The sequence below is a fragment of the Acanthisitta chloris genome, unplaced genomic scaffold (assembly GCF_000695815.1).
Source record: "Acanthisitta chloris isolate BGI_N310 unplaced genomic scaffold, ASM69581v1 scaffold14441, whole genome shotgun sequence".
Classification (NCBI taxonomy): domain Eukaryota; kingdom Metazoa; phylum Chordata; class Aves; order Passeriformes; family Acanthisittidae; genus Acanthisitta; species Acanthisitta chloris.
The window spans coordinates 16,029-35,797 of NW_008654432.1; the positions used below are offsets into that span (position 1 = coordinate 16,029).

General features: G+C 35.6%; 1 protein-coding gene across 1 annotated transcript; it reads right to left on the reverse strand.

The window, feature by feature from the left end:
* Positions 1-1,921: 1,921 nt before the first annotated feature.
* LOC103810615 (palladin-like) lies at positions 1,922-18,989 on the reverse strand (the record flags this gene model as incomplete). The annotated part of the gene is made up of 7 exons (XM_009083524.1): positions 1,922-2,264; positions 3,042-3,161; positions 11,991-12,132; positions 14,806-14,880; positions 15,830-15,935; positions 16,484-16,550; positions 18,811-18,989. Coding segments are annotated over 7 exons (1,032 nt in total), but the record flags the coding sequence as incomplete, so codon positions are not given.
* Between the last annotated feature and the right edge of the window lie 780 nt (positions 18,990-19,769).

Here is a 19,769-nt window from a genome sequence, read left to right on the forward strand (position 1 = left end):
TAAATAATTTTTAAAAGATTATAATAAATGTGCTCGCTGTTATGTAATAACTGGAATAAGCTGGTTCTATCATCTAATACTCTATGAGCAGATACAATTCCACAGAGGAGTTCTTTCCAAGTGGGATCATACTCATGGTTGGGATAGCTACTTTACTACTCATCAAATTTTAATGCCACAGTTTTCTTCACTTTGTCTAGGGATGCAGTTTTACAAATGCTGAAAGCTGATTTCAAGTCTCTGCAGCCAGACACTCTTTTTTCACCTTTTGTTGGCACCCTTTCCATTCCTTATGCTATCACTGTGCTCGGGAGAAAAGCACTTGGCTGAAGGGAAGGTTTCAATTTCTGACAGCAGCATAGACTTACAAACATGGATCTTGACTGCAATCAAGATCAGTCTCTTGGGCATCGAGTGTTAATGGCAAAATACAGGACTCAAGTGGAATTACACTAGGGATTTCAAGATCATCAATTTGGACATCAGCAACTGAAAGGGTTTTCATAATAGCACTCACTCATTGTATACAATGTTCACTTCTGTTTACATGCTGACTCTGTTAAAAAAACAAAACAAATTGTGCACACGTAACAGTGAAGATTATACAATGAGAAGTCTTTGACACTGTCTTCTTTCTTTTATCTCAAGTGACCTCACTTCTGGGAAAGGAAGTTCTGGAGTGAAATTTGCTTTTTCCAATTCCTCTGGAGCCACTATCTCCTTTCTTCACAAGTGGGTCTTGCAACAGATGTGCTGGGTACAGGACCACCTGCCTTACTCCATACCATGCATCATCTGCAAATTGCCATCCTCAGCAACCTCCCTCCCATACATACAATCACCACCATATGTACTGCTATTTCACCACTGTCTTTCTACTTCTTCCACTCCTCTTCCACATTTGCCAGAGAGTGCTTAGAATGACAAAGAGCAACAGAAAGAAGTGCTGATTGCAGAAAAGGAATACTGTTGGCTTGCTGCCTCAAGCATGTGTTTTTGTGTGTTTAAAATCAGCACATGATTGTTAAAAGAACAGCATTTTTATATTTTGCAAGTTATCCTGTGAAAACATGTATTAAAGCAAATGACCTTGTCAGCTTGAAGACCATGTTTCATGCTTCTTCTTAAACATATTTTTATAATTAATAATCTCTTCTGACTACTGATATAAATGAAAGAAAATAGCATTTTATCACACTCCAAAAATTCCTGAGGGAGATGGAAAAGAGAAGCCTGTGCAATGCTAAAACCAAGCTAGAAGTTAACAGTCAGCATAAGATCACTCAGGCATAAGTAAGGTATCATCACTAACATAAGGTAAAAATGTTACTATAATTTTTCCCACTTATTTCTCTCTCCTTTTCTTGTGCTTTTCCTTTTCATATTTTAAAATGTAAAAGTGTTATCATATTCTGCCTGACAGAAGAATGAAATGTAAATGTAATATAGAAAAGTAATAAAGACATTACACACCTGAATATCTACTGTCTATACAAACCCTAAAACATTCAGAACAAAAATAGCTGACCTGTGTTGAAGCAGAAATAGCATCCAAAAATCTCAGCTCACTATGATTTTTAAGTACAGTGACTAAACAAAAGCCACACAGAAACAGCCACTACTACTATTTCTTTTTTTTTTGTACCTTTATCATAAACCTCTCTAAAAACTTTGGTATATATAATGTACTTCCATTTGGTGTAGCACTATATAAAGGACACAATTCTCTCTTGTATTCAGCTTTTTGGGTTATAAATTACAGCAGCAAGAAGATTGTTCAAGGGACAGTCATTGTCCATTTGCCTAAGACTAGATTGCATCAGGCAAAAATTTGCAGTCAACAAATATCACCTTTAGAGGAAAAAAAACCTAAACCTAAATCAACCAACCAAGCCAAAAAACCCCAAACAAAACTACTCACAGCTTTGGTTTGGCAAGCACAGGTGGTGGCTCCTTTGTGGGTGAAAGCAAGACAGCTGGAGGTGGGATGGATTTATCACCATTTGGCTTGCTGCTAAGCATTCCATTTACTCCATGAACAGGATGGATGCCATTTGTTTTTTCCTCGGATGAGTTGAGTTGTAGTTGAAGGTCTGTCACACCAGATCTCAACTCAGTGTTGTTTGCTTGGTGGGTCTCTGTATGTTTCTTAGAAGGAAACTCAAGAGAGCTAATTTCAACTGGAGGAAGTGGTGAGAAATGAAGGAAATCATCATTGTTGGATTCTCTTGTCAGTGATTCATGACTAGAGCTTTCCGAGTTGGCTAAAAGAAATCAAAAAGATTGTCTTTTCAACAAATCATAGAAAAGTACATGATACACACATGCTATATTATCAGTTTTTAAAGGTGAGAAATCTCTTTGGGTTTGTGTAGTTATTTTCATAGTCCTCTTAATGATAATTTATACTGAATTGGATGCAACAAAACTACTGCCAAGTTCCTTGATGCTTCCATTTCATTTTCTGAGTTTTACCTATGGAAAAGCACAATTAGAACCTTATGGAACTCTCTAAATTTATTTCAGGAATCCAGCCACAGCTGAAACAGCATTTCTTCTTCCTGGAGTCCAAGGATCATTTAAGAACAAATAATTCAAAAATGCTGAAGAATGTATATAAACATGGCAAGTTTGCAATGACAGCTAGGTTAGTGTATCCCACAACAATAAGTTTAGAAAAGTACTACAAAATTAAACATACCACGTGACAATGTTTCATTTTAAAAAACACATATGCCACTTTTGGTAGCATAATTTCTTCTTTCATTTTGCCTCTGCTGCCATCTAGTCTCAGAACTCTAACGCTTAAAAATATGCCAGTCTTGTGGCAGACAATTAAAAAATGTATTTCACATTAGCAAAAATATTAAATCAGGAAATGAGCCTAGAGAAACACTCAGTTTGTTTTATGTGGATGCTCTGATGTTGGCAAACTGCCTTAGAGCAGCCATTTCCACAAGGAAAGCAGACTGAAAAATTAATAATTAAATACATTATGTAAGATTTATGATTAAAAATTCCTCTGTCCCTTCATCACATACCTGAGCAGACAGTGAGTTGTGCACTGCTTGTTACTGAACCATGTTCATTTGTTGCTGTGCATGTGAAAATTCCTGAATCTTCAGGAAAAGTTTCTGCAATTACAAGGGTGCATATCTCTTCTGGAAATAAACAGAAAAATAAAGTGCATCATAAACTATTTAAAGTACCATGCAATGTTTTTGCATTGTATGCTAAGAGGACACCAGAAAGTGCTCAAACCAGCAAGGAAATGGTGGGAGAACTGCAGAACGTCTAACATAAATGGTTTTAAGGAAAATAACTTTTTGTCTAAAACAAGTAACTTCATCAAACTAAATTTTCAAAACTGTCTTGAACAGTAATTTTGCAGTCATGATTCTGTGCAGTCATTTTACACACAGTATCTTCATTTTTATGCAGGATAGTACTAATTAATAGAAATCAGTGTAATGGTTTCTGTAAACAATTAATCCTTGCAAGCTCTTTTTGTGTGTAAATAACTCAACCAGCACGAATGTCACACAGTTCCTTTTTTTCTCTGAAGATTTTTCTATATTTAATGCAACATTTCACACCAAATCCTATTCCCAGCAAAACCAGAGAGTGTTTTATCATCACTTCCACTTAACTCTTCTGTATAGACCGACCAGAATTAAATACTCCAGACACATAAATATTCCCCTTACTCAGAGTTTGGGAACATAATTTCTGTCTCTATTTGCACAGCAGTGAGAAAGGATAAATTGAAAATATGGGATAAAGCAGTGTCCCCAGAAACTCTTCAGAAAGCTGTGATGCAGACATATTTGTGTCTCTTTGAAATCTGTTCATTCTACTTTGATAAGCCATAGTGTATGCTTTGATTATACCAGGGTTTCTGTCAGAAAACTTGAGTGAACGATATTAGGTTCAGTATCACAGTAGTTTTTTCAAAATCAATTCCATCCATTTATAATGGGCATATTTAATTATTTAGGCATATTTTCTTTCTATATTCTTCAAGTAAGTTACTTTATTTTATCTCTGCTTGTAATGTTATTCTATTTTTTTTTAATTTCATTGTATAGCTAATCTAAATAATCGTACTATTGACACAACATATGGAGATAATTTTATACTTGGACAATGCTACATCATGTGTTTCCTTAATTAATTAGGAGTTTCTTTTGTTTGTGCTGATTTTCTCATCTCAAAACCAAAGCAGGGAAGTTTACAGCATTCAGTTTATTAAAAAAAAAAAAAGGCATTTTGCAATTTGAACATTTACATACAATCCCACATATGATCACAAAATCAGTGGAATACAGCTTATAAAAACAAACTGTAAAGTGAGAAAAGATATTTTAGAATCTAATAAATTACACATGAAAATTATTCTGTAGAAGAGGTTCAGTAAGGTCAACTTCATTTATTATAGTTCAAAGAAGGAAAACATTTTTGAAGTGTTTGTTGTTTTTATTTTTCTTTCCTGATTTTCATTGTGGAATGAGAGACCTCTGTCTTGTTTAGACAGTTAACAACAAAGTTATGAAATTTTTCCAATTATAAATGGCAATGTATCCAAAACCTTCCTGTACTGGAAATAGGCTAAAAATGAATGACTGACTAAATATTTGGCACAGAGCTGTCTTTCAGACTGCAGAACATGCCTTTTTTTTGGCAACACAGACCACTCATTTTGTGTAGCTGCAAGAGGCATGTCTGGTAATACTGTAGCACGTTGGATCTTATCTGACACAGATGAAGATTAATGACTCATGAAGGGTCTTATCAGGAAAGTAATGGGTAACACAAGCTAGTTTTTGAACTACTGAGATCAGCTTTTTTTAGCGTCTTGGTGTGTCATAAGCAGTTGAAGCTGCATTGTTAACCACACGTATGTGCTCTGGGCTGAACTGACTCTGGGGATGCAATCTGATCCATGCAGCATACTGGTTTCCTGTTCATTTAGCAGCAGAACTCTGAAAGCTGGGTATTTCAGGACTGCAAAAGAAGATCACTCCACCATCCTGAGAACTTTGAATGAGAGTAAAGGCACTATAAAACAGAACATCCAGCAAGAATACCTGTTTTCCAAACAGCAAAGCTGATCAATGCATACTGTTCTTCCAGTTTTATAGTTATGTAAAATGGTCACATGAGAAGAGTGACAAAAGAATTCTAATGGATTATTTACTGAGGAGGTATATTTTAAAATGATATATAGTAAATTGGAAATCTTTGTGAAAAAATTAAAAGTAAACTAATGATGAAAATAATCAGACTTTAAAACCCAGTCTTCTCAACTAGATGAGCAAACTTCAACAGATTAGTGATCAGTCATAAGAAAACTGCCTAAAATGAAAACATAAAAAACTGAAGAACAAATCAAAGGGCAGCTTGGGCAAAAAGTATGTGTGAACAACACAGTGCCATTGTTGTCATTAATTTTGCTCCTCCAAGCCAAAAATCACCGACCTCTAAGTCCTTGCTAAAAGGCTTACTACTGTGGAAAGCAAGAAACATTCTTTAAAGACTCCCATAACACACTCTAGATGTGCAGTGCTCTGAGTATTTTCCTAGCTTTACATCCTTACCTATGTAATTATTTTCCTGTTACTGTGCTAAGTAGAATCTGAAGATTTGAAATGAATAATGTCTGTTCTACTTCCCAGCAATCATCCGCTGACAAATAATTTCATCACAGAAATCTGTTCCAGAATGCAACTCTGACATGCTGTTCTCAGGGCCTTAAAACATATTTAACACTTGACTAAATGAATACAAAAGCATTTTGTTCACTGAAACATGTAAAATGCTTAGGCATGCAAGTACTTAGCTGTTTTGTCAGTTATTTAGAAAGAAAGATTACGTTTTACAGAGCAATTATTTCCCTTTATGGTTCATGAGTCCGTTAGGAAGAATAATCTTTGGTAACAGAGAAAACTGTTACATTTTAACAAATTATATCACTGACAATGTGCTGAATTCAGAATGTTTCTTTGTATTACATTAAAGGTAGAGTAGTTCTTACATCTCCACCTTCATCTCCAAATGTGACCATTAGCTTCTTCCACTGTAATGTACATACAGTTCAGGGAAATAAATAGTCTTTTGTTAGTAGCTGTTCATCATGATGCAATGAACAGTGCTATTTCCATAGATGTAGGTTCAAAGCCATAAGTTTCTGAGACACAAAGAGAGTGGGTAGTCACAGTGGTGGTTTCCTGGTAAAAATCCAACAAAACACAGTTCTGCCAACTTGTAGACAACTTGTCTCTTATTCTCCCTTCTGTTCCCCAAGCCATCAGAAGTTTAACTCCTGTTTAATGGCAAAGCAATCTGCCCATCAGGTAATTTCTCATCTAGGTATCTGTGCATCTTTTATATAATGAGAATGGGGAAGTGTAGAAATAGAGAAAATGTAAGAACACAGCAGTCAAACAGGGAACAAGAAAGCACAATTCAAGAGAAGTGATAACTGTGTTTTGAGATGTGTTTGGTTAACATACACAGTATTGTGCTTAGGAAAAAAAGTCATGTCTATATGGCAATTCCCTGGCAATTTAAAGAAAATTACATCATATAGTTTCCTTCTTACATGCCATTAGTCAATTGTTTTAAGGTAATTCAATAGAGTTTGTGGCTGTCTCCAGACAGCTGAGTAATGGTCAAAATATCAACAGCTGGCAAGTGATTCCTTGGGATTTTTCATTCTGAGGCAGCCTGTTCTTTGAAGGATTCAATCAGCATAAAGTCAAAATGTCCAAGAAAGAAATACAGAGCAGTAATTTGACAAACTGTGATGTTGGTTTTAAGTAATCTGACTAGCTATTAATTCACAAAGCAGTCTGGAGAGATTTGTGATGCAAACTGATTTCTGTCTAGACAGAAAAAGGAGTGCAAAATACATTAGATAGAATGTATCAAAAAAGGGTAGCAAAAAACCCCCCCCTTCTTCTTAATTTCTTACCTGTGTGAGCTCATGGAGCAACTTTCTTTTAAATCATTAGTACTGACCTATCAAAGGATAACCAATGTTACTGAGTGCTATAAAGTGTTTATTGATGTTTGGGCTTTGGTTGAAAACCAACAATTAAAGTCGCACTACAACTGGTTATAATTTCTGTAAAATTCCATGGAAGTTGTACACTTGGAAAAATTCTTAGAAAACATATCTGTCTTTCAAAATTTTGAATACTTATCCAGTATAGGATGCTGGTTTCCCTATCAATATTGCATATGTATTCACTGTTTGCACTGAATAGCAGTTGTGTGTTTGCTTATGAATAATTTCCTTTGCAGGCTTTGTTTAGTCTGCCTTCTAAGAGTATGAATTACATCACAAACCAGTGCTGTACATATTGTGTTTCTGATACCCACACCCAGCTTCCTGTTGTAGAAATTCTAAGATTCTTATGACATCCTAAAACCCAGTGTTACCAGTATTACTACTAATACACAAACACTGCTCATCATTTATGCCAAAAGGAAATATTTATACTTTTCCCAAACTTTATTTACATTCCCTTTGCATGCATAATGCTGGTTCCTACACAAATAAAGCAAGAAGTGTGCTGTCATTAATTTTGACAGTGAATAAGACACAGCACCTTATTAAATAGGGCTTAGTAGGAACAGAAAAATGTACAAATCTCAAGGGATAGTACTTAGCTCAATGAATCCAGCTTGAACAAAACACCAAACTCTTTCATAGGCTTTGGGTAGCAGGAAGGTGCTCATAAATATATATTGCAACATAAGTAAAAACATGAAAAAACCCAACAACAAGCCAGACAGACTGTTGTCAGGCTTGCACTACTATTATGTCTATTAAACTGCACAATACAGGTACCCAAATTGTGTTTTGAGATGCCTTCCTATTCTTTCCTTGCCACCTACCTTGAGAGTGGTATGAGCTACCTCGACATTAAATAACTTTTCTGTACTTAGGAAAACAGAACAAATGTACTTTGTACTTTTCATGCTAAAATCCATTCCCTAGTACTCTTTACAAGACTTTGGGTATCTTCTCCTAGGGTCTGCAAGCTAACCAGAAATGGGAAGGAGAGGATTCAGCACTATCAACATGACAGTGCAGGTATGTGAGAGGACTGGCAAAGTGATGATCTTTTCGGACTCAGAATCTCACCTTCTATTTTCTATTCCAGGTAGCAGTTATGAAAGAAAGTTGACATCTTTGTGAGCAAACTTGAATATTCTTACTTCTTCCACAGCAATATCTGTCAGATAGGTTATACAAGCCTTGCAACTAACAATATGAAAATTACGTTGTCCATTAAAAAAACATGTCTCCTAGCAAGAGGTATAATATATGATTTCCTTTGTATTCAACTGTTCACACAAAGGAATATGAACCTTTTGTCTCAAGCAAAAAAGTGCTTCTCCTTCCTACTAGATAACACTGCATTCCTACTCTAAAATTACTAGTTCATCTGCTCTAGTTCATCTAGCATTATATACGTTATGTATGATGATGAAAGAGGGTGAAGGGATAAAAAAATTACAAAAGCTAAGCAAACATTATTCATGATAGTGAGCTTTAACAGAACAGTTTTAAATAAGATATTACAAAGTAAACGCCTAAGTTATGCTGGTAAATTTATACTTCTTAGAAACTTTTATGAAAAGTTTCTTTCAGATATTTTCTGTCATGTTAAAGGACAAAGTGAATGCACTGCAAGTGATTTTGTGGAAAAGAAGCTCATAGTAAGAGCGAGCTAGATACACTATGTATGATTCTGATAATGTTGGTAGATTGAATCTGGAAAAGATATTACTACTTGGACAGGAGAAGTGCTCCTCTGGGAAGGGGAAAAACGTCAACCTATTGATATGATTGGGTTTTTTTAGGATATCAAGGAAACAATTAAATTGAGAGACTTTTTCTCTAATATATATTACAGGAGACTTTTCCAAGAAAGGTACAAAATTGAACATATTTCAACACAAACCTATTGACCTTTATTTATTTTCATATTCAAAGGCTCAATACGATATTTAAACTCTCTTCAAACTGTTTTGTACCAAAACTTACAATTTTTAAACCTTTAAGTCTGTTTAATGTTCATAAAATACCCTTTGTTAGTTCTCAGACATGTTTTAGGTCCTCATTAGAGGATAATTTGGTTTTCCAACACTTTTCTTTCTTTCACATGGCTCCTATTTCAGGCATCCATAATAAAATCATTTAGTCACATGTATTATGGGCATCAGTTTTTACTAGAGGTGATGATGTTGCACACCATGTTTAACTGTATTAACTGTGAGGATAGAGCATGCATGTGTGTTTGTGCATGTACATACCCGTGTGTGTATGTATTATAGACATGAAGTAAAATAGGTATATAACTATTTTGTGAAGCAGTAAGAAAATTAGTGAATAACTGACAAGGAAGAAGCTTTTTTTCTCTTTACCTCCTCTCCTTTCCATGAAAACTGAAGAAAAGTGGCATTTCTCCTAGATTTAACTCTTCACTGCTTTTTCCTAGTCTATATCCTCATGGTCATGCTGCTACTTTACAAACATCACTCAGCTGCTAAGTCTGTCCTGACTGACAAGGTGATCCCTCAGTTTAAAACATCCTCCTATTGCTAAGGTCCTTCAGTTCAGAGACACTCTTTAGGAATACCCAGATCATAGACAGAAAACTTTTCTGTTTTTTCAACTTCGTAATTAAAACTCTTTCCAAGTTCAAGAATATTCAAGCACAACTTGCCACCCTCTTAACGCAAGGTTCAGACCATACCACTGTTTTCTCTTCTACATATAGAAGAAATATTAAAGAGCAAACATTCTGTCTTTTAGCATCTGCTTACTATTCAAGAATTTACCACCACATATAATGATGTATAATAGGAAAATGAACCAGACAGAGAAAACCTGTAGTTGGAAGAACACTTCTTGCATGCTGAAATCTAGGACTTTTATTATGTGAATAGGCTAGAAAAATTCAATATGCCATTGGTTTTGAGGATTGGATTTTACTTGCATTTCAGAACTTCACATCTGCCAAGCTAGACTGGCAAAACTAGTATTTAGTGGTTGTGTGTTATGAAACTCTTATGAGTACAATTTGGGTAATGGAATTTTGTGGGACTTGTTCTTTTTCCTCAGTAGCATACAAAGTGCTCATGTTCTGAGAATGAAGTTTGGTCAGAGTTTAAGCTGTGATACTCTCCTTGCTGGTCTAAATGGAATTTACTGTTTAACTAATAAAGGAATTGATGTAAAGGACAGAGCACAGTATGGAAGGTGTGATAAAGTAGCATTGTCTTTAAGGGGGTTTCATTTTACCAATGTTCAGCAGAAACACTTTTCTATTTATGGCTCCAGTACAAACTCAGAGAGGTAGTGAATCAAGAGATTATTTTTTCATATGATTCTTACCAGGTTCAGTTGCAGATCGTGGCTCTGCGTATCGCATCATAAGGAGGGAAAACAAATGAGAAAAATAGTATTAGATATTACATTAATAAACATCAGTATACTGAATGAACATGTACTGAAAAATAAGTACAGAATCTGTGCAGACATGTTACAAAATCAAGATTTAAATTGTCTGTCAGTAGCAGTAGTTATTACTTCTAGCTATTAGCACTGAAATGGGAAGAAGAGAGGACTCTATCCAAAACTGAATCCTGACAGACTAATTTCATGATCTTTCCCCACCCTGTATCAAAAGTAGCCCATTCAGATTATTGCCTGTGCTGGTTTTGGCCAAGTGCAGCTGTGCTGCATGTTCTAGGACTTCAATACGAACTGGAGTCAAAGGCAGCCTACTGGTGTGCCACAACTGCTATCACAAATGTGTTTTGCTCAATGCCTTTGGCAGCAGAGTGCAGGCTCAGTTGGCTTTCACTTGGAGGGGCATCCAGTACATCTGGAATTGACTGTTTCAGGGATGAAAACAGCAGGAACCCTTTACTGCCAGCCAGGCTAGGAACAAGAGAAGCTAATTGCAATGGTAAATCCAATGATCAGGTCCAATGGGACTAAGGGTGGAGATTGCAATGAAAATACTTTTAAATTGTAGTTACCCATGATTTGAGTTGCATGTTATAGAAATCACTATAACAGTGAACAACATGAACCAACTGAGGAGCAATCCTCGCAAGAAGCAGTGCAAGGGCAGCAGTGACCCGACCTGGGCTGGCTTTGGTTCCCAGTAGCTCCATGCAACACACCACCTCTCCTGTACAGAGTGACCACCCTAACAGATGGAGACCAAAGTCATGGGCTAAATGAACTCAGTGTACATTCTGTGAAATTTTACAAGGGTAATGCACAGACTAGGGGAATGGTATCTGAGTATTATATCAAAGGATGGGAAGTAGGGTGGTGGTTGATGAAGATAGCTGGATAGTGTGGGACCTGACCATGACATAAATGGTATGGAATAAAGTGTGAAGAATGTGCTTGACTAGGATAGAGTGAAGTTTTTTCACAGTAGAACATATGAGGATATGTTTTGTATCTGTGCTTAAAACAGCATTGATGATACAGTGATGTTTTCGTCATCAAGGCCTTTTCTGCTTCTTGTAGCACCCTGATAGTGAGAAGTCTGGGGGTGCACAAGGAGCTGGGAGGGGACACAGCTAGGAAAAATGACCTGCACAGACCAGAGGGATATTCCATACCATATGGCATCATGCTCAGTGTATAAAGCAAGGGGATAAAGAAAGAAAGGTGCTACATTCAAAGTTATGGTGTTTGTCAACTCAGTTGTTATGTGTGATGGAGCCTGGCTTTCCTGGAGATGACTGAACACCTTCCTGCCTGTGGGAAGTGCTGAACAAATTCCTTGTTTTGCTTTGCTTGTGCAGTTTTGTTTTCCCTATTAAACTGTCTTTATCTCAACACACGAGTTTTCTCATTTTTCCAATTGGCTCCCTGAACACACAAAAGGGAGTGTCTGTCTGTGTGGTGCTTAGAAGCTGGCTGAAGTTAAACCATGGCATTGTCTTACTTTTTTGGAGAATTCTGAAGTCTGGAGAATCTTGAATTTCAATGCCCTGTCGAAACCACTTAACATGAATGGGAGGGGGTCCTCTGACCCTGCATTCCAATACCACAACTTGTCCCTCAGATGCTGTGGAGTTCTGTAGCTCCTGAAATATAACAAGCACAATTCAAATGAACCAGGAGCATTTTACATTATTAAAAGGAGTCTTTTCTTCCCTTTGTAATTCAACTTTATTTTATTGTGCCATTATGCTTTTGCAATAGATATTTTCTTTCATTCTGATTAAATTTAATATATCATCTATATAGTTAAAAATGACTGAATAGGTTATTTTCAAATGCATTCTTATTAAGACCAAAGATGGAAAAGGTGTAGGAGTATTTAATTCCTCAAACTAACACAAGCAGATAGATGCAGTTTGAGCTTTCAGTTTTCATTCTTCTTCTACAAGGTGGAATGAAAATTCTGGAACTAACTACATATTGATTGACTTGATCCTGAGAGAGTAGCTGTGCTGCTTTCAAGTCCAGCTCTAGAAGGTGGAGTTGCTTTTCCTCTGAGCCATATATAACAAACCAAGCAAAATTAGATGACACAAATGTGACTAGGATATATTAACTATTGTATCGATAGCTTCTGAGACAGTATTATGGCTGTAATAAATTCTTATATACATCTGAAAAATTTCAGGAAAACTCTAAATCTTCCATGAAGAACTACTGAGAGAGAGGAGAAATACAGTATTCTAAGTAACAGAATTGAGAGGTGATAGCCACTTTATCTAAAAAGACTATATATAAGACTATAAAGCCTATGTAGTCTAAATAAAGACTATAAGACCATAAAAAGACTGTATACTGATTGTATCATGTCCTTTCCAGTTTAAGAGTTTTAGACCTTGATGCAGCAAAGCACTTGAAGTTAGGTCGAAGTTCAGAGTTATCCCCAGTTACTCTTCATAGATTTCTATCTGATCAAATACATAATAATTTTGTTATATGGAAACATAAAAATCATTGGGTTGTTCTGCAAAGTTTGTATAGAAATAAATGTACATCAGGAAGCTGGATTAATTATATATTCTGCTCTTCATATTTGGTTAATTTCTTCTGTAATTAAAGTTGTTTTGGTTTGGTATGTTCCTGGCTTAAACCAGTTAATAATGGATTTCAGGGACAAGAGATATGGGGATTAGGAAAAAACAGAGGCATTTTGATTGCTTTGCTAGTTTCTGGATGAGGGATGGATTTCTCTGCTTCCCACTCTTACTAGGAAGTTGCCTGCCTTGTGACCTTGCAGTAACCACATTCTCTAATCTGTCGCACCTCCACTATTCACTCTTCTGTGACACATGCAGAATGGATGCAGAACTATGAGGGACAGAATCAGATCTTTCTTGATGTGAGAAAGGAATATGATGGAGCCAAGCTAGACAGTTGTGGAGAGCAGGTCTTACTCTTATCTCTAGGCAAAACTGCTTCCTGGTCCATATTAGTTTTTAATCAAATGTTTTTCTGAAGTAATAACCAGAAATACTTACAATTCTTCATTTTGACTTCAACAAATAGTGATTAAATAATAATTATTACTATGGAAATTATAGTTTGGGGGACAAGTAGATAATATTTTTAATGAAAGTTACATTTTATTGATTAGGGAAATATGTCATCCTTCTTTTTGCTGCTACATAATTCTCAGTTCTTAAGTTTGATTAGGGATGAGTGTGAAGATAAATATGGATGTAAATAATTACTCAAGAAATACTGAATCAAAATTTCCCTTCAAGAAGGACCATGTATCAGAAATAGTGTGAGCAGCAGGACTGGGGAGATATTTGGCCCCTTTACTCATCACTGGTGAGGATACACCTTGAATCTTGTGTTCAGTTTTGGGCCCCCTCACTAGAGGAAAAACACTGAGGTGCTGGAATGTGTCCAAAGAAGAGCAGCAAAGCTGGTGACTAGTTTAGAACACAAATCTTATGAGGAGCAGCTGATGGAACTGAGGTTGTTTAGCCTGGAGAAAAGAAGGCTCATGGGGACTCTATTGCTCTCTACAATTACCTGAAAGGAATTTGAAGCGAGATGGGAGTTGGTCTCTTCTTGCAAGTATAGGCAATAGGGCAAGAGGAAATGGTCTCAAGTTGCGCCAGGAGAGGGTTAGATTGGATATTGGGAAAAATTTCTTCATGAAAATGTCAGGCATTGAACAGGCTGCCCAGGGAAGTGGTTGAGTCCCTCGAGGTGTTTAAAAGATGTGTAGATGTGGCAGTTAGGAGCATGTTTAGTGGTGGACTTGGCAGTGCTGGATTAACAGTTTAACCTGGTGATCTTAAAGGTCAATTCCAAATTAAATGATTCTATGATTCTTACCTTACATTTTACAAGACATCCCAATGAAGAACATCTGAACTGCTTGGATTTTTTTTTTTATAAAGCAAAGTTAAAAAGCTGGTGTTATTTGTTCTTGTCCATAGATAAGTTATTGTGAACGAGACTTTATCATGACTATGATGTGTAATTGGTACTTATTTTGCTATATTTTACAAAGATTTAGCAATGGAGAACAGTCATGGGCATAAGACAAACACAGAACACTCATGTAATTATACTAGTGTTTTTAATAGGGGAGTATGTATAAGAACTTCATGGTTGCTGTGGAAAAGTATTTTCTTAGGAAGTTATTAATGCTGAAAAATACAGTGAAAACTGTAAATGTTTTAACATGCTTGAACCTTCCTTCATTAGGATATGTAATTTTGGTATTTTCTTCTGCACTATAGGACTATGATATAAAAATCATGATGGATAAAACATACCTTTGTAAAAATTGGTGTAGAATAGATAGGCTTGGGTCCATCCAGACGGTACAGGTATGAAGTAGGACTTTGAATCTGCAAAACAATGCAAGAGTGCTATTCAATGGAAAGAATACTAGTATCAGTGATGTGGCCTCCATATATCTATGCAATAATGCAAACTCTCACATGTGCAGTCTTATTATGGTGTTCTCTTTCTACCATGTTTCTTGAGTGACATCACTATTTCACATCTGTTATATTTCTAAAATCAAAATGCAAGCTTTGAACAATTTTACACTTCCTATGAGAATTTTGTATCCAACTGTCTTTGCTCAACAGTATTTTGAGAGTTTGACTCCTGTTAATGTCATTCAAGTAAATCTTTTGCACTGAAACATTTTTTGCTTCTCCAGTTTCTACATCCCTCGACTGATGTAGTAATAAATAAATCCAGGTACCTAAAAGCTTATCAAGGTTAGCTAAAGGAATGGAAAAGAATTTACCGTGTACAGGTTAACAGATTTTTATTACATTTGTATTTTATAATTTATATGCAAACTCTAAGTCAGCCACAGTGGCATTAAAGACTTATCTAAAATGAGTGAACATTTAACTTGTAGATGGTAAAATTTACTTTTCTCTGAAAGACTCAGAGAAATGACAACAATACTAAATTTAATTACAAAATTTAAAACTTTCGCTAAAAAATATTGCAGGGATTTATTTGTATTACATCCTTTTGGGATTGGAATAAGTCATTATTAAGTGATATATGCTGTAATTTTCATCATCACCGGATCAGTTTGCTGCTCACATGCTCTGTTGATACACACCGTGTAAGAGTCCATATGTATGGGGCACTTTTATGCCCCATTTGCTGGATATATACTTAATTTTTTATGATCATCATTTTTATTATAGTAATGTAAATTTGTAATTCAGCCATATAAATCCTCAAAATGACAGAGTTTTTCAAGAGTTACAAATTTTGAAAGAAAATTTGAAATATTTTACTAATTTAAAAATGGGTGTCTAAAAATACCTGCTGACTGGGCACAGAGATAGGTTGAATTACAGCTGTGGTGATTCCAGATTTTGGTGTAGAAGATCCTATTGTCAGGGAAACAGAGGTGGTTTTCTTTTGGGCCCTGAAAGAAAAGAAAACATCAAGCACTTTATAAGATCAGAAATGAGAATATATTAGTTAGTTAGCCTTAAGCCACCTTGTATTTTCTATATATTTGTCATTATCAACTGAAAAGATCAACATTGGAGGAAGCTTGAGTAGAACACAATCTTTGGCTAATTTACACTTCCACACACCATAAAAAGTACTGACTTAAGATACAAACTAAATTTTTTTTCTTTAATTGTGGTCCTCTACGTATTTCTTTGGAGGCACTGGATTGGGTAATTACAAATGAAGACTTGGTTAGCTTCAAGTTACTTCTGAATGTGAAAAGTTGGTATTAACAAAATTTTTGTCAAGGTAAGGCCAGACTTCTCAGACAGAGCAAGCACATTAATGCAATCTACAGCTTTACTTCTACACATTTATATCATAAGAGAGAAGGAGAAAAGATCAAACATACACAAATATACCTCAGGTGCTTATTCGGATTTAAACTACCAAAGATTTTCCAGTGTCCCTTATTAAGAACATTTGCATGACATTGGTACTACTTTGCACACTTACTGTGGCATAGCTCCAGATTTTGATTTGAAAATTAAACTTTCACCCTCTGAATCTGTAGAACTGGCACCTGGAAAAGAAAGTGTTTTCAATAATCTTACATCCTTTTACTGGTTTATTTAATGTTTACATTCCAAAGAAAAACCTATGATACTTTTGCATTTCACTGCAAGAATTGAAAAGTCTCTGTAATAAACTGCTGCAATTTTTCTTATCTGATAAAGATTGTAACTATTTATTTTAGACACTTACAGAAATCATAACCATGCCAATTTAATTGCAAACTGTTTTCCCTAGGCTCTTAGCTGTCTTCCTTCATATTGAAGCAAATATGGCCAAAAAGGAAGAAAAAATGCTGACTACTACTGCTTTACTGGAAAAGTATAATTTTATTTACTTAAATGCTAAAACTAAAAGTTCAAGCAAACATATGGCTTATACAGAGATAACAAATCAACCTTAATTAAGAGCAACTCAATATAGCAAGACATTTTCAGACTAAACTTGCTGCCCATGTTCTCCTTCTTTCAGACTATTTGTATTAACCTATACATAAAATTTATGTACTTGCCAGTGAAAGACTTGATATAGTGTATGTGTTTGGCAATACCCTGAGGTCACTTAAAGAAAAGAATATGAAAGTATTTATTCCCTTTATCTTAAGTTTTCCTAACAACAGATACCTCACACATTTATTCTAGACATTCATGCAGTGCATAAATATGGATAGCTGTATTTGTAATACAAATCATAAGCAAGTCATAATCAATATGCATAGTATAGCATAGACCAATTCCAATCAAACAAAGCTTGGACTGAGATCCCCAAGCACCCTGTTTATTTGCAAAGTTTATTCTACAAAAAAATCAAAGCAACAAGTAGCACAGAAAAGGTAAGAAAAGAAAAGCAATGTCAAGTCATCAAAGTGGATCTACATGAAAGTATTTCTTATGAACAGCAAGTAACCAGGTCTTGTGTGGCTGGGCCTCCTGCACGAAAAAGGTATGAGGCATCCGTGTCATCAGGACAGTTAATGTCCAGAGCAATGCTTGTATGACAATCTGTTTTCCTTAAAGATTGTAGGGGAGGAGCCTATTGACTCGTGCAATTGCCTGTCTTTCAAAGCAACATGCTGTAAAACTTCAAGGTAGCATTGCCACATAGCAAGGCTGCCAGATGTCAAAAAGGAATTGTTTTACTCCTTCTCTCTACCTTGCTGTTTCTTTTTTACTGTTGTTTCTGTCATTATCACTTTATAAAGCATTATATATTTATACTACATCTGAGTATGTCTGAGATCATGCTTACTTCTGTCTTAGTGGAATTTGTAAGATTCAGAAAAATCTTGGGGATTTTGCTAATATATCCCAATGTGACATAATAAAGTTCTGAGAATAAAAGGCATGATGAAAGAAATCTTATACAGGCACATATGTCATTATTTAGCTAATTTATAGTGAAAAGTTTGTTGCTTTGTTAATCAAAAGCTATTTAATAATTTTGATATGGCATTATTCAGATTAGTTATGACTATTTCTTATGTTAATTTGTTTTACTCTTTCAATTGGCCATTTAGATTAATTTTAATGAGTTACTAAACTTGTAAAAGAATACATATTATAAAAATGTTTGAAATACGTATGAATTAAAATAAAAATCAGTAATAAGAAAATATAATCTTGCCTAAAATGCAGTTATCCACTAAAAATAATTTAATAATTCTACTCATGGTCATTATTAACTTTTCTTGGAGAAAAAAATACTTGAATTATGACTAATTTTGGAGTCCAGAAATATTTTTACAGTAACTAGCTGTTGATCCTGGTCAAAATCAGTGTGACTTACTTTAACCTGACTTAAAATCAGTGTACCAAAGATAAAGGATTATAATACATTTACACGTGACTGAAGAAGACTCATTTGGGGCAGTCACATTTATTTGCACTGGCAGAGAGTTCAGAACTGAGACGGGGATTATTACTACCATGAAAATCATCATTGGTATCACTAGTCAAATGACTAGTGATTTACAGAAGGTGCTGCTTAAAAGCTAACCATATGCTAAAGGCTGTTTATTTCTCCATTTCCATTCTTTATCTCATTTGTACCCTAAATAAATAGCAACCTACCCACTGACTGCTGTGAGGTTCCTTGAAATACCTGAATGAATATGATGTGATGTTCAAAATGTGTTGTGTTAAGGGAACGCAGAGGAACACCGTAGAAATACCACCATAGCAAATGCAATCTTAACATGCAGAACCAAAAGTAAACATCAGCTTAGTTATTTTTTCTGTATGCCTCAAGTATCTTATTATTTTACCTCTTACCTTCAATGAATATTTCAGCTGATGTACTATCTGAACCAATGAAATTAGAGGCCAGACAAGTATAGCGTCCAGTGTCGTCTTCAAAGGCTTCTGCTATAATTAGTGAATGGAGTCCTCCACTTTCAGAACGGATCTGAATGTCAGGGGAATTCTGGAGTTCTTTTCCTTCACAGAACCATCTGCAGCCCACACACATTTAGAAAGACAAAGAAAAAAGAATATAAAGGATTGGTTCAGGCTCATCGCACGCAAGAAGACATTACATTCTGCTGCAAAAATCTAAATTGCTACTGAAATAAGCACATGGTGCTTTGAAGTGTTTAATGGCATTCACAATGAAATAACTTGCTAGAATAAACTTTGTTTAAAAGGTAGCCAGATATTTCTGAATGCTAAGAAAATTGCACACACCTACAATTTGGAACTATTCCTTGTCCTGATTAGATACAGTTTAAAACTATTCCCTCTCCTGGTTTTGGTAGAATTGTTTCCTGCATATCTTATGTATTTGCTGCTTTGACCACATTCTAATCCATTTCAATATAACTTGCCGCTTTCTTCTATCCAATACTCATTGACTGTCCACACAGAATGTTTGAATTTGTAACAGTGGCACAGGGTATAGTTGGAGGCCTGTAACTCGTGGTGTGCCCCAAGGATCATACTGAGCCCAGTATTGTTTAGCTTGCTCATCAATGACTTGGATGAAGGGGTAGGTGCCTTCTCAGCAAGTTCACTGAGTACAGAAGTGTGGGAGGAGTTATCAATATCCCGGAATGCTGTGCTGGCTTTCAGAAGAACTTCAACATGTTGGAGAGATGGGCAGAGAGGAACTGTCTGAAATTCAGCAAAGGCAAATGCTAGGTCGTGAACCTTGGAAAGAATAACCCCATACAGCAGTACAGACTGGTGCTTTCTGACCAACTGGAAAGCAGATCTGTGGGGGTCTTGGTGGACAG